Consider the following 14,945-nt stretch of genomic DNA (forward strand, 5'->3'; position numbering starts at 1 on the left):
AGAAGGAGGGGAAGGAGGGACGCTGAAGAAGAATTGGAAGTATAAGGTTCTTCTTCTCTTCTTTGTCTACCTGTTGGATAGATACATACATACATGCGGTTTGCTCTAGACAAATATCGTGCTTTTAGAAATGAAAGAACAATAGGAAGGAAATCTTTTCGAGATCAAGAAGAAAGACAGAGAAAAGGAATGAAAGAAAGGAAAGAGAGGGGTTTCTCTTTTCTTTTGTCTTCCACTTCTCTATATGGTGCGTGTAGTATCGACTTCAGATGGACTGATCGATCGGCGAATGGATGGATTGAAAGTGTAGTCACTGCGTCCTCGAGAAAGAAGGAACGCAAGAGTAAAGATACACACTTACACACCTCTGTGTACTTCTTAATCCACATACCTATATATACATATACATATATATATATAGATACATACATACATACATATATACGTAGAAACGCAGAGCCACATTCACGTGCAACCACGTATATCTGGTGGATATACGAACATGTAGTATATGTGTATGTGTGAAGAGATTCCACAGTGTACGTCCATCTGTATGTGTATAAAGACTTCAGGAATTTGCGATCTTTCTACCTTTCTTTCTCACTCTTTCCTTCTCACTCTTTCTTTTTGATAATATGTAGGCCCCGTGCGNNCTTTCTTTCTTTCTTTCTACGTAATGGATCATCAGGTTATTTCCCGGAGTATCTTCGCGCCATTGTGGCACGTATAGGAGAGCACTACAAGGTGAATTCTCCGATCAAGATCAACTATCTTTACTTTAGTAATGGAGGTGACTGCATGCGAAGTGTGAAGACGGGTGTAGCCCATATGACAGATATCTACTTCATCCTTGCGTACCAACAAGGAAGCTCAAGCCATCTCACAGATTTCTATAGAACCTGTCCTGTCTCTGGATCTCCGAATAACTTCTTGACTCTGAAAGAATATAATATTGAGTCTCTACAAGATCTCTCCAGAACGCTACGCATGGCGACGAGCGCAGAGATGCGGACAATTGCTTATCTCAGCACAGGCAATTACGAGACGATTCATTTTTTCTTTCCATCCCAAACTCTAGGCGAAGTCATGACGAGTAAGTAGGGAGGAAGAAAGAAAAAGGCACCTCGAAAGACCAGAGAAGAGGAGAAGAGCATCAAATGAACAGAGAAAGACAGGAGAACAGAAGAAAGAAAACAACGTGAAGAGATGAGCTGAAATGAACAGAATGACTTAAAGAGATACAGAGAGAATGAAGGGAGGGATGACGGAACGACGTGTAGGGTGGTAGCTTAAAGAGAGAGATATGTATCTATGGAGATCAACATGATATATCGTATACATGGAGTGGATCTAGATGCATATGTATGGATATGTAGAGATTGTATGGGGGGGTGTATGTGCTAAGCATAGATGTGATAATAGGCGATGTATCTGTAGAGGAGATAGATTAGGAGTGAGAAAGTATGAGTAGAGACTTTGAGACTCTCTCCGAAACAACTTCAATTCTATCGACTGGAGAGATAGAGATAGAGAGAGAGAGAAGCGCCTACACATATATATGCCAGATATACTTATGTGTGTATATATAGATATATGATTTGATGAACGTGGAGATATCAACTGTAATCTCCACATGAAATCAAGAGCCATAGATCTATCTATCTATCTATCTTCAATCTATCTATCTCTAATCTGTCTATCCTTAACCTATCTTCATCCTGTCCATCGTCACCGATCTATCTATACATCCAGACGGGGAGAAAGGGAAGTTAACTTGAACTGAAATCTGAGCGAGCGTGTCTCGCTCTGTGTCACCGAATTTTCTCCCGTCCTCATTCATTCCTTTCTTCTACATTTTCGTCTTTTCTTGTCATTTGTTCTCTTGTGTTTTCTTTCATCTCTTCTTCTTTCTCAGAAGAAGAGGCAGAGAGACGTATCTTATCTCGAGAGATCCTAGGCAATATCCGTACAGGTTCAGGTGGAGCTGGCATGTCTCCTAAGCTCGAGGTGGTGGATCTAGGCCTTATATTAGGGCAAGGCCCGTGGCTAAAGAGAACAGATACAACACACTGTCTCTATCATCAGCTCATAGGAAGACAGCTAGCCAAGGATCAGCATCAGCAGAATCTTTCTTTTCTTACTAAACTTCAAATGGAAGTGGATTTACAACAGGATGCGAAGAAAGCGAAAGCACGCTCATCTTCTTCTTCTTCCTCCTCCTCTGCTGCCTCATCGTCAATCTTTGCAAAACAAGGGGGGGGAGCTCTTCTATTCTTATTTGTCTCGTCTCTTACGATGTATATGATGTAGAGAGGAGACAAGAGATATGATTTAGAGAGCGAAGACGAGAGAGATGAATGTGTACACGTATGGGGTTGTAAAAGAAGAAAGAGAGAGTGATAGATAGATAGAAAAGTAGATAGATAGATAGATCAAAGAGAGACAGATAGGTAGACCTAGAGCTGGCGAGATAGATAGATAGATAGATTTCTTTTCCTCTTCTTTCCTCTCATGCTCTCTTCTTGTTCTTCTACTTCTCTCCCTACCACCCATTCTTATCATCCATCAATCATACATACATAGGATCGACAAAGCATCTTCCTTTCTTCTTTTCTTCTTCTCTTCTTGGGAGTGTCGATTTTTTTCTATTTCACCTTAAGTCACTCGCATGCATCGAGGTTGTGTCAATGGAAGAAAGAGAAGAAGAAGAGGGAGATGGATAGGCAGATAGATGGAGGGAAAGGGTTCTTGTTTGACTAAAGAAAAAGGAAACTGAGAAGATAATCTATCTCATTTATATCTCATATATCTACCTATCTATATCTATCTATCTCTGTATCTACACCAATCCACCACTAGTACTACCTCTTAACGTTAATGTGATATACATTTTCATCTTATTTTTCTTTCTATCTCTATCAATGTAACATATTTCTCATCCATCAACCACCTCTCCGGGAGATGAAGAGAGAAAGATGGACGGAGAATTCGATGTGAAGAATGTCTCTTAACTAAGCTGGAGGACCGAAGGACTGACGGGCTTTCCTTTTGTTTCTTTTCTTCCTCTCACTTCTCTAGAGAAAGAACAGGAGGAGGAAGGAGCAAGCAATCTTGAGAAGATAGAAAGAAGTGCTCCCCTCATTTGCTTTCTCTTCTTCTCTCTTATCGAGAGAGAAGAAGATGAACGAAGAAGCTAATAAATAAAGAAGGACAGTGGAAGGAAGAAAGATAGAAGGAGAATGTAGATCATATCTCTATGAATGGATTTTTAACTTTTCTGCTTCTTCTCTCTCTCCCTGCTAAGAGAGTGCTACGATGCTCGATCGATTGAGAAGCCACGCCTCCACATCTTCCTCTTCTCAAGAAGAAAGAAAGGGATGGAAAGAAGAAGGAAGGGATGGATGAGAGTTTGTCTCTACCACCACATCTCTCACCTAGACGTCTTGACTTCATTAACCGCCGTCCGTTTTTTCTTTGATCTTCCGACTTTTGCTCTTCTTTTCCTTCATTCGTCTTTTCTTTGTTCCTCTCTTGTTTCTTCATCTACAAGAAAAGAGAGAAAGAAGCTAGAGAGAGAGAGATCTAGATCTTAGCATGGTTTGCTAGTCTATTCATCTTCATTTGAGTCATTCGTCGACACTCCACTTACATACACCCCAATCGTCTTCACTGGGGAGGGAGTTGTTTCTTTCCGCGTGCATGCATGCATGCAGTTTGCTTCTGCATTTTTTTGACTTGTTGAGAAACAATCCCGATACTTCGCCTCCATGGTCATGGGTGTCTTCTCCCTCCAACCACAAAGACTGTCTATCTACATATATATTTATATATACATGTGCGTATATATGTATATATATATATATATATGTATGTAAATCTGTATCTGTCTCCCTCTCTCTCTATCTACGTACGTATATTTGTAGGGAGAGATATATACGCCGTGAGGTAGTTTGTTTTCCTTGGAGGAGGTCTTTCTTTCTTTCCTTCCTTTCTCTTTCTTTTCCTTTCCTTTCTTTCTTTCTGTATATGTGTATCGATGTATTGGGTTGTACGTGTGTGCCTATTATCTCGTGATTTGCTACGTAATGTATGAATAAGCATAACTCTTAAAATGTCGTCTATGCCTCTCCTTGGGAAAGAGTTTGACCGAAGGAATGAATGAATGGAACACTCCTCTTCCTCTTCTCCTTCTTTTGCTGGAGAGAACTGCTTCTCTCTTTTCTTCAAGAGAAAGAAGGAGAAGAAATCGTCGATAAATCTCAAACCGTTGTTTCTCAATGGAAATGAGGGAAGTGCGGGCGACGAATAAATCATCTTCTTCTTCTTTTTCTTTTCGAGCCGTTTCTCTGTGTCTCTCTCGGTGGGGAAGAGTGCGATTCGACACCCCCTTGTATTCTTTCTTCTTTTATGTTTCCCTTTTCCATCTGACATGCATCAAAGCAATGAAGAAGAAATCTACTACCATCTTGTTTTTCTCTCTTTCTCTCTCTCTGTCGTGATCTACCTGTCTTGACCTTTCGTCTGTATCTTTTTCGATCTAGGAAGGTTGCGGAGATAGAAGGAAGAAAAGAACAAGATCGCTAGAAAGAAGAAACAACACTTCACATCGTCAGATCTTTCTATTGATAAATCCCCTGTGTTGGACAGAGGCTTCTTCTTCCTCATGAAACAGAGATACCACAGAAAGGCAGATGGAAAATGTCTTCTCTCTTTCTTATTCTTCTTGATAAGACGAAACAGATAAAGAAGCTAGGAGGGAGAGAGTGGAATGCACGAATGAAAGAAGAGAGGCGGTGACCGCACAAAGAAAAGAAGAAAGAAACAAAGAAAGAGACAGGGCTGGAGACAGACAGGAAATCTTCTTGTTTTCCCTTGTCTCTTCATTGGAAGGAAGTCTCTATAGCAGCATGTCTAGACAATAGAAGAAAAGAAGAAAGAAGGAGGAGGAAAGGTGGCGAGAAAGAAGAAGAAAGAGGAAAGAAGAAGAGAACAAAGCATCTTCTCACCTCCTCTCTTGTTGACTGAGACAGGTCACAAGAAAATGCAGAGACAGGAGAAAGTTGTGTGTCTATATGTATGTATATACATGCATATAGACAACACACAATGTATACACGCTGTGTAATCCACGTCTCTCTCTTCTGCCTCCTCTTTCATCACATCCCGCCACGCACTCATATGTATACACATACGTATAAGCGCTTATCTACATATTTGTATAAATATAAATACGTATGTTTATACACAGAGTGTATGTAGTGGTACTCCCATCATGATCTCTCTCGACAAAAAGCATGTAGTGTAGGAATTTTCCAAAAGAAGAGAAACTGATCCACCCCCACGCATGCATGCATACGCCTCTGTACGTACAGCAACACCTGCTACTACGAAGCCTATTGAGAAAACCTTCGTCGCCTCCTTGTCCTCTTCTTATCAAATGAATGAATAAGGAAAAGAGAACCGACAATCGGCTGTCGTTTCTGGGAACTCCAGCTTCTTCGATGCTGTTGTTGTTCTTCTTGCGATTAGCCAACTAGCTAGCTAGGTAGCTGCTTTGAATGGAAGAGTGAATGAGTGTTAGAGAGGATGAGCTTTGAAGGCTTCATTGAAAGCTTGGAAAATCTTCTCCGCTCGAAACTAAAGAGAAACAAAGAAAGGGAAGAGAAAGAAAAGCAGAGAAAGAAATCAAAGATTCCAGGATGAGTTAGCAGATGTGCATGTAGTGATCCATCTATCTGCCTTAAGATCCGGCGGGTGAGCTTTGAAAGAGAAAAGAAAAAGGAGGGGCAGACTGAAAGGAAAAAAGGAAGAAGGAAAGAACGAGAGAAAAAGGGAAGCAAAAAGAGGAAAGAAAGAAATAAAGAAATAACGAAATAGAAGAAATCGAATCTGAAGAGTATCCTACCAGCTGTTCAGCTGAGGAAGATTGATGCTTATCTGGATGTGTTAACAGAAGAGCTTTCCTGGAAAAGAACAGACAAAACGAAAAGGAGGAAGAAAGCGGAACATTCGAGAAAATTCGTGACTGGAGCGAGAGAAGAAATGAAGACCATTTCCATTCAAAGTGGACGCATTAACTACAGCAACACAGGCAGCAGGTACACCCGGCGGGTTCGGCTGTACATACACCTCGCCTCACAAGGGCGTTGTGTTAGTCAAACCGATGCCACGCTCTTCTCGTCATGACACTTTCAAGAAGAAAAGCGACATGTCTGTCTGTTCCATTTGTCTACTCTTTTCTCCTGCAAACTTAGGGAAGTAGGAACATTCACACAAACAAAGAAAACGACTACCATCGACTCTCTCTGTCTCTTTCTCGAGAACTCAACAAGAAACATGAGTCGCTATACCTGTACATACACCTATACAAGCAAGTCTATCTAATCAATCAATCTATCAGCATAAACCTAAGAAGGATATACACTTCTACGTACATGGAGATATACAGACATCTATGAACATTGCGCACATCTGTGCATACGGGGCGTATATCTATGTGAATGGATGACTGAATGAATGATACCTGTAGTGCTTTTTGACTTGAGAAGAGATCATGAGGACGCTGATGGGTACGGGTTCCCAATCCGCTTCCGGCCATAAGACCTTCAACCGCACAAGAAAGAGAGACACACACACGATAGTATAGATATCTCTCTATATCTACATAGATCGATACAGGTCTATCTAGGGCACACCGTCACATGCTGTGCCTTGTTCACCATACATAGCTGTCTCCATCTACACGTAGGTATACGTACATATAGCACAGATGTACATAAGTGGCTCTCCAATCGCTGAACGGCCATGCATGCGTACAGCAACTCTATTCCAGGTACAGATTCCTAAGAAATGTGTCTCCGTTGGAAACGATCAGAGCATGAAGACAATGAAGAAGACGAAGAAAAGAAAATGGAATCTCCTTTTCTTCTTTTCTTTCTTCCAGCAAGACATACGAACATGCTCTCCTGTATATACAGGTCTGTGCATGTGTGTAGAGAGAGAGGCGTTCTGTAGACTTGTGACTGAGAGATGACTCTGTGTATGTAAATCTTTCCCATGGAGTAGCCTATAAAAGCCGGGACCAAAGAATACTCCGGACAGACTTGGCCTGCCCACCCCAGGAAGACGAAAGAATGAAGAGAGAAGAAAGCAAGTCCTATCTCGGCCTGGAAAAAGACGAGACCCCGTAACAAGGAACAGAAAGAAAGAGACATATACATGTCACGTGAATTGAAGAGAGAGAGATAAATTATAGACCTAGATCAATAGATAGATTCTAGATGTGCAGGGAAACCGATCCACTCTGAATATAAACTGCAGTGTATCTCTGCCGTCTAGATTGTAAAGAGAAAGACGACTTGAATAAGAAAAGGAGACACCTCAGGAGTCAGTAGTCAGTCCATCGCTATCATGATCATAGAAAACTTAGCTCTCTCCATGCATCTGTCCTCTTTCAAATTGAGAGGGAATCCTACGAAGTGTGATAGAAGAGAAGGAGAAGAGGGCAGAACAACAGAAGGAAGAAAGAGAGATAGAAAGCCTTTTCTTTGTTTCTCATCTATCTTTCTTTTCTTACCTCATGTACAGTAGAGAGGAGAGTGCGTATGTCTTTGTACTTTCCATCTATGCCCGTCTTCGCCCATCGCTCTAACTGCTGCTGAACTGCCTCTGTGCATGCGCATGCGCAGAAAAAAAGACGACGAGAGGACACAGTGAATAAGGGGACAGAGAGAAAGGCAGAAAGACAAGACATCCATAAACGGGGGAGGCGAACAAATCATATAAAGAAAGGAAAGCAGACAGAAAGATGGAGAGAAAGGAAGAAAGGACAGAAGAATCAGCTAGGGTACAGAGATTGTATCAAGAGGAAAGAAACAGAAAAGATGAAGATTGAAGAAGAAAGAAAAACGAGCATACCTCTCCTTTTCTGTTACGAAAGATATACACAGAAATATCTAAGGAGAGAGGCTACATCATTCCTATAGACCTTGACTAGGCACCCCTATAGACATATCATAAATACGTATATGAATCTCCTTTCAGTAGGCTCGTATTACAGATATATATAGATGGATATATAGGTATATGAATAGGAGGAAGGCAATGGCCATCGTGGAGAGAATGGATAGCATGACGAGCAAAAGGAGGGGAGCGCGGGGGAGACTCAACGAAGACTATAGAAGATCTGATAGACATCTATGCCCTCTGTGGCTAGGCAACTGTAGGGGGTGGGTACATAAGCACAGCTAACTAGCTAGCTGGGCTCAGTGGTGGGTGTAGACAAGACAAGATACACTCAGACGAGAAAAATTCGTCCTCCTCATCACTCTCTACATGGGAAGAAACACCTTGAGACCCTTGAGGTGTATATACACCCGACACAAAGTGCAGTCCTTCATCTCTCTGCAGGTGCCGAGTGAAACAACACAGAGGAGAAACCGCGGACAAAGAAAGATTTCTTCACAGAAAGGAGAGACATCCTACCAGGGACTGCCAGACGTTCTTGTTGTCTATTCAGTTCTTGCTGTCTCCTCTCTGAGTGCATGCATGCATACAACACAGACACCCAGAAAAAAGACACGAACTAGACACGACAGACTAGATACCCCATCCCACATAATCCCTGGATAGCTAGCTAGCTAGTGACAAAAGGGCATCACAACATTAGAGAGAAGCAAGATAAGCACCAGGGAGAGATACGACACACCCCAAGCAAAGAGAGACGTGGGCACATTGGCCGTCCTTTCTCTCTCTCTCTCTACGAGCGAAAGAAAGATGTTGATGAAGACAACAAAGGTGTCAGAAGAATAGAAGAGAGGGAAGACCAAAAAGAAAAGGAAGATATCCATGTGGAAGAGAAGAAAAAAAGAGAGAAAGAAAATGAATAGAAGAGGGGGAGGAAGAAGAAGAAGCGAAACAAGAAAGATTGAGAGGAATTGAAAGAGAAAAGAAGGAAGAGAGAAGCAGAAAAAGATAGGAAAATGTAGAGAGAAAGAAGAGAAAGAGACCACCATGATATACTTTACCTTTAGATGACATGACTAGTATCTCTCGGGCTGGAACTCACACTCTAAGGGCGATAAAAAGTGGAGAGAGGAGAAGAGCAGAAAAGAAAGAAAGAGAGAAAGAAAGAGAGAAAGAGTGAGAAAGAAAGAAAGAGTAGGTTTGTTACCTTGGGCTTCCTGGAACTTCTTCTGGATTCTTGACTCTGTGCGTGCTAGGCGATCGGCAACAAGATCTTCTCGGCTTCTTAAAAGTGAAGGAGGATGAGAGGGACCCACAGCCGTCTGAGGTGTATATACACCTGAACCTGAAGCTGCTGAGGAGGAGGAGGAATGTAACGGCGAAGAAGAAGAGAAAGAAGAGAAAGAATCTGAATTTGGATGACGGTGGTGTAAAGGCGTTCCTCCTGCTCCTCCTGCTGCTGCTGCTGCTCCTTGTCCTGCCCAGGTATTCTGTGAAGAGAGAAAGGCATGACTTTTCGTCGATTCTTCCATCTGATCTCCATACAGGGGAGAAGAAGAACAAGCCCGACTGTGAAAGAAATTCTCACTGAAGAGATCATTCGTGTGACCAGCATTTGCTTGCCCCCCTTCTCCTCGTTCATCTTCTTCTCCCCTCCTTGGCGGTCTCTTCTCTCTTTCGTTATCTTGAAACGCATTTCTTCCTCGAGCTTTGCTCTCCTTCTCCCCCTCATATCGCTCTGTCAAAATCTCTTGTGAATTGTCTCTTCTTTGATCCATATGACCTCTTCTACTATCTCTTCCACCCTGCAAAGAAGACGAAGAAAGGATATCCTCTTCTCGTTCTTCACCCTCATCTTCTTCTCTTCTCTCCTTAGCTCTCATCCCTCTTCTCCCTCCTCCCCGGCGCCGAGAATCCTCTTCTCTTTCATCTTGTTCTTCTTCCTCCTCATCTTCTCCTGGTCTATCAAAAGACAAGTCTTTCTTCTCTTTACTTTTCTTCTTGCTATAAAGAAATTCTTTTTCACACCCCCCGAAAGAAGGACACGAGAGAGGAGAGATAGAAGGGAGGACAGGAGGTGCTATCCCTGTAGGTAACTGTAAAGCGCGACAAATGATATACCCGTTGAAACAAGGTATATATTCATCGACGTCTTCATGGAGATGTCTCCATATAAAGCCCGAGTCCGATAGATTCGATGGAGTCTTAAAGCGAAAGACAAAGTTACCTTTCACGGGAAAAAGCTCTCTAAATAACGACGGAGATATACAGTCCGACGGTAAGCCTTCTGGGAGAAGAAATGCGTTCAAGGAAGAGGAAGAAGATGAAGAGAAAGAGGAAGAAGAGGAGGAAGAGATTTCCCCAGGAGAGAGAGAAGATGAGGAGGGATCGGACGCGTGCATGAGATTGCTAGAAGAAGGAGGAGAGAAGGGAGGGGGAGATAGCTCATTTTGAATAGAATAGAAGACAAGAGAAGAAGGAAGAGAGCGAGAGAGAGAAGAGAATGGAAAAAAAGACGAAACTTCGCCTGAACTTCCTTCACATTTCTGAGAAGAGCTAGACTGTGCTTGAAAGAAAGAAGAGACAGATGATGGAAAGTGAGAAAAGACTTGGCTCTGCTGCTTTTCTATCTTTGTATTGACGTACGTCATTCCATCACGAGCTAGCTTCTGGCCTCGTGATGCTATAGACGACGCCCATGTCTTCAGATCCATCTTGTCTCTTCTTCTTCTTTTTCCTTTTCTCTGTCCTTCTCCAGGTCCTCTTCTCAGTCTTTGTAGCCTTCTTGTCTCGTTCTTCTTCTTCTTGCTGTTCTAAAGGTGTCGGGGAGAAGAAAAGAAGAGCAAAAGCTCTGGAGATACTCGCCGTACCCGTTAGGAGACAGCGACGACTTCTTCGGAAGTGAGAAGTTTACCAGCCTTGGACGGAGGCCTCCTATCCATCGTCAGACAGAAGCAGAAAGGAATACGAAGAAAGAAAGAAGAGAAGCGACTCTGCTGTGCTGAACAGGAAAAGCATCGATGCTGGGGAAGAGCCGCCTCGAGGAAGATAATGAGAAGGAGATGAGCCGTGTTACCAAGAAAGAGAGAAGCCACAGACAGAAAGATTGGAGATCGGAGAAGAAAGAGAGCGACGAACTTCTCAGAGAAAAAGGAGATAAAGAGAGATCCGTTCCTTCACTCGGTTCGCTTTACTAGAGCGTGAGAACAGGAAGGAAGGGAGACACGGCGAGTGACGAACAAACGATGTGGAGAGATAGAAGGAAGCTGAGACGACGGGTCAACAGTGTGAAAAGAAAGACAAGAAAAGCTGATGAGAGACAAGAGGCAGAGAGAACGAAAGAGAGGCCGAATGAGGCGATAGAGGGTTCCAACAGTCCCGATAATAGCGTAGGCGTTTTCGGAAGAAGAAAGAAAGACAGAAGGATGAGTTGAGAGAGAGAAGAGTAAGCTAAAAAAGAACGAGAGAAAAAACTGAAAGAGAGAAGGGATGATGAAGGGCCAAAAGAGCCATGTAGAACTCAAGTGTACATACACTCTATTCAAGACACCCAAGACGACGAGACGCGGCTTGCAAACGAAGACAAAAAGAAGCGGATCTGAAGAAGACCGGGTAGAACGCCAGCAGAGACGTTCTTGAAGATAGAAATCGGTATGTCTCAAGAAATGAGAGGTCGAAGGGATCTTTTTGTGACAAGTAGGAAAGAAATATAGGCGATGGTTGCTGGACAGTAAAACAAAGAAAGCTCATTCACTCAGGAAGAGAGATAGAGAGAGAAGCTCTCTATTTTTACTCTTCTCTTTCCTCTCTCTCTCTTCTTTTCCGCGCTTGGCTTTGTTGTAGGTATCGAGATGCTCTTGATGACAAGAAGAATGAAGGCGAGACAGATAGAGGATCGAGAAACAAAAAGCAGAAAGGAAGAGGATGATGCGAAAAAGAGGGGAAAAGGAAAAGAAGAAAGAAGAGAACTTTAGATGGCGGGGGGAATGGAGAGATTTCTGACCCGTTTAGTCTGTCGCCATGTTGTTACTTCTCGGGATTCACATGTACGATGAGTTGCGGTGTACATACACCTGAACTACGGTGATGATCATCATGCTTTTCTTCCTCCTCCAAGAAGAAGATGCTTTCCTTAACATGCAGAATTTTGCCTTTCATTTCTCTTGGTTTTCAATAACAACCCAGGACAACAATCTCGCCTTCTCTTTTTTTCTTTTTCTTCTTCTCCTCCTCCTTTTCTTCTTCTTCTTCTGATCAGTCTCCCCTCCTCCTTCAGTCGGCGTTGCATGTATCGCCGGCTGTTCCTTCATTCTTGTGCTCTCCCTGCCCGTCGTCGTATTCTCCCTTCTTTCTCCAATGGTGTTGTGACGCGACAGAGTTCGGTTTTCGCTTCCTTTTCTTTCTTTGTCTCCCCCTCCTCCTTCTGCCTTCCCGATTCCCTTCCTTCGTTGTCCACAGTCGGAGAATTCCTCTTCTTCGTCTATCGAGGTCGTTTGTTTCATCACATCTGTCCCCGTCATTCTTTCTTCTCAGCAGCAAATCTCAGTCTGTTTGGCTAGCAGACGAATGAGCTAAGCTATGGCTCCTGCTTCCTCGAGTTAGGCAGGTGTTTGCATTCTTGCGATTTGATGGAGATAAGGAGGAGCACTCCCCATTTATTCTCTTTCTTCTTGTCAGATTGAGAGGGACGTCTTCTCTCTCTGTCTCACTCTCTTGACTTTCTTTCTCATGAACAACATCTTTGAAGTGTGGATTTCTTTCTCACTTCATTTTGTAATGAGTTTCTTCTTGTCGATAGATATTGCCCTGGCGAAGAGGGGGAGGTCTCTCTTCTCCTCTATATCTTTCGCCATAGGAAGAAGACGATCTTCATAGCGTCGCCTAGATTGTCTCCTCTTTCTATCTTTTCGCTTTCTTCTCTTCTCTTCAGCTTCGTAGTTTCCCTGCTATCTTTTCTCCTTTCTATTTCATTGAAGAAGATAAGAAGAATCTTTCTCTCTCCCATCTGTATCACGAGGTCGTCTCCCTCTTCGTTTCTTTTCGCGCGTTTTCAAGGTCTTCTTCTCTTTCTTCTCCTTCTTTCTCCCTTTTTTCTCATCTCTTCCTTCCTATCTCCTTCCCTTCAGCGAATCTGTTTTGTGAGATAAAGCTCTCCTTATTGTCTCTTCTATAAGAGGCTTTCGGCTCTGTCCGTTCTGTAAATCTCCCGTTCTTCTTTCTCTGTATCTTATCTCTGTCTATTCCCTCTCTTTCTCACTCTTCTAATCGCCGTCATCTCTTCAGAACAAGAGAAAGAGGAGAAGGAAGAAGAAGATGAAGTACAACATGAAGGAGAGGGTTAGAACGAAAGACAGTCTCTTCATGAATAGTACAAGCAGATGGGATATCTATACAGAAAGAGAAAGACGCAGATACATGTATATATAGATGTATATACGTACCTAGGAAGGGAGAGAGAGGTGTCCCTGTAGCAGATTTCTACAAAGCGAGAAATCTCTATGCACCTATATCAAAATCTCTGTCTCATATATATACCCATCTGTGAATGAAGAGTACTTACATAGATACTACATAGCCAGACATGATAAGATTTTTTTCTTCTTGCTTGCCTGCATGCACATAAAAGAATCCATCAAGAAGAAGAAGCAGAACAAGCCTGACTGGTCCCTATTGTTCTATCTCTCTCTTCTTCTTATCTCTTTCATTTCCTCTTTACTCTTCTGACACTTCTTGATTTGCTTTCTTCTTCTTCTTCGTCTTCTTCTTCTTTTTCTTTCCTCGCAAGCGAAACGCAGTTTGTTTCTATCGGTTTCTTTCTGTCTCTTTCTTCCTCTTCTTCCTCTTTCTGTTTCTTTTCCTCTCCTTTCTCCCCTTTCCTCGATCCATCTTTTCTTCTCAAAACACACTCAGGAGAAGAAGAAGGAAGTTAATTTTCTAGTCTAGATATCTCACCCTTTCTTCTTCGTCTTCTAGCTCTTCAAAATGACTCTTCTTCGTTCATCTTCTTCCTCTTCTTCACGTCTTTCTTTGCGTTGTTCGGGTGTCTACTGCCTGAAGAAGAGCTTGGTAACCTTGTATCGTTTCTTTCGTTTTTGCGTCTTCATCTCTTTCCCTGTCTTTGCTTTTCTGATCTTTCCTGTCTTTTCTCTCTTTTACTTTCTTCACCTGACTCCTTCCTATAAAGAGACCCATCTGAAAGATCTTGATACATTTCTCGGTTGCTCTTTTGACGAGATTCTTCATTCCTTTTCATCTTCTTTCCTTCTTCTTCTGCATGCTATCGTACAATCCTTTCTCTCTATTTCGCTTGCGTACGGAGAGTTCTTTTTCAATCTTTTACGCATTCTCTTCATTTGGTTGAACTTTCTCTATCCATATTGTCGACCTCTTCTTCTACGTCTCTGGGAGGAGTATCTCCAACTTCCTCGTGTATATCAAGTGGGTCTTCTTTCTCTCGCAGGCTCTGGGGGTCTTCTCTTTCTTCTTTATTTGAATGGAACCTTATCTCGCATGCAGAGATCGATAAGAAGATTCTTCAGAAAGGTCAACCGTATATACACCCGAATCACCGATGCGATAGCATCATCGGCCCCTTTCGTTTGTTCCTGTCTCTTATATTGCGGAATTCTCCTCATTCTTGGATCTGAAAGAAGAGAAAAACTCGCACGGGTTCAAGCTCTTCTATGGCATCCCATAGCGGTCGTAGGAACCCTCCTTTCTTTCTATCGATATGTCTATCTCCCACGTCTTCATCCTTTCTTAGAATTCTGCAGGTATCAAAAAGCTTCTTCCTCTTCATTCTCACAGCAGACGTCTTCTTCTCTCTCTGGAAAGACTTTAGGTTTCACAACGTCAGGGGCATTGCCGGGTGTCTCAGGAGAAGCAGAAGGAAGGACCTCCTCCTCCTCGTCTTCTTCTTTAGAGCAACAGCAACCGAGAGAGGAGAAGATACCCAATTTCTGAGGTGTCGGCCGGAGAAA

The 14,945-nt window shown here is 42.7% G+C and overlaps 3 protein-coding genes across 3 annotated transcripts in view; 2 read left to right on the forward strand and 1 right to left on the reverse strand.

The window, feature by feature from the left end:
- The first annotated feature begins 642 nt into the window (after positions 1-642).
- On the forward strand, positions 643-4,388 carry CSUI_005214 (uncharacterized protein). The gene is made up of 2 exons (XM_068065392.1): positions 643-1,093; positions 1,916-4,388. The coding sequence occupies exons 1-2, from the start codon at positions 799-801 to the stop codon at positions 2,308-2,310; spliced, it is 690 nt and encodes a 229-aa protein (XP_067922629.1). The 5' UTR covers positions 643-798; the 3' UTR covers positions 2,311-4,388.
- A 293-nt stretch (positions 4,389-4,681) lies between these two features.
- On the reverse strand, positions 4,682-11,968 carry CSUI_005215 (protein-tyrosine-phosphatase). The gene is made up of 6 exons (XM_068065393.1): positions 9,173-11,968; positions 8,485-8,535; positions 7,577-7,668; positions 6,524-6,603; positions 5,906-5,963; positions 4,682-5,637 (listed from the first exon to the last, which is right to left on the reverse strand). The coding sequence occupies exons 1-6, from the start codon at positions 10,677-10,679 to the stop codon at positions 5,578-5,580; spliced, it is 1,848 nt and encodes a 615-aa protein (XP_067922630.1). The 5' UTR covers positions 10,680-11,968; the 3' UTR covers positions 4,682-5,577.
- Positions 11,690-14,945, forward strand: part of CSUI_005216 (uncharacterized protein) — a gene marked incomplete at its 3' end in the record, with an annotated part of 5,795 nt that continues 2,539 nt past the window's right edge. The window contains exon 1 of the mRNA XM_068065394.1: positions 11,690-14,806. Within this exon, the coding sequence (XP_067922631.1) occupies positions 13,948-14,806 (859 nt within the window). The remainder of the gene's footprint in view (positions 14,807-14,945) is intronic.

The sequence above is a fragment of the Cystoisospora suis genome, assembly GCF_002600585.1.
Source record: "Cystoisospora suis strain Wien I chromosome Unknown contig_2524, whole genome shotgun sequence".
Lineage (NCBI taxonomy): Eukaryota > Apicomplexa > Conoidasida > Eucoccidiorida > Sarcocystidae > Cystoisospora > Cystoisospora suis.

Coding starts and splice junctions, on each gene's coding strand:
- CSUI_005214 (XM_068065392.1), top strand. CDS start 799: ATGCGAAGTGTGAAGACGGGTGTAGCCCATATGACAGATATCTACTTC. Junction 1,094..1,915: donor TCTAGGCGAAGTCATGACGA/GTAAGTAGGGAG, acceptor CTTCTTTCTCAG/AAGAAGAGGCAGAGAGACGT.
- CSUI_005215 (XM_068065393.1), bottom strand. CDS start 10,679: ATGGATCTGAAGACATGGGCGTCGTCTATAGCATCACGAGGCCAGAAG. Junction 6,604..7,576: donor TCCTCTCTACTGTACATGAG/GTAAGAAAAGAA, acceptor GTGCGGTTGAAG/GTCTTATGGCCGGAAGCGGA. Junction 5,638..5,905: donor CTTCCTCAGCTGAACAGCTG/GTAGGATACTCT, acceptor GTTTCTCTTTAG/TTTCGAGCGGAGAAGATTTT.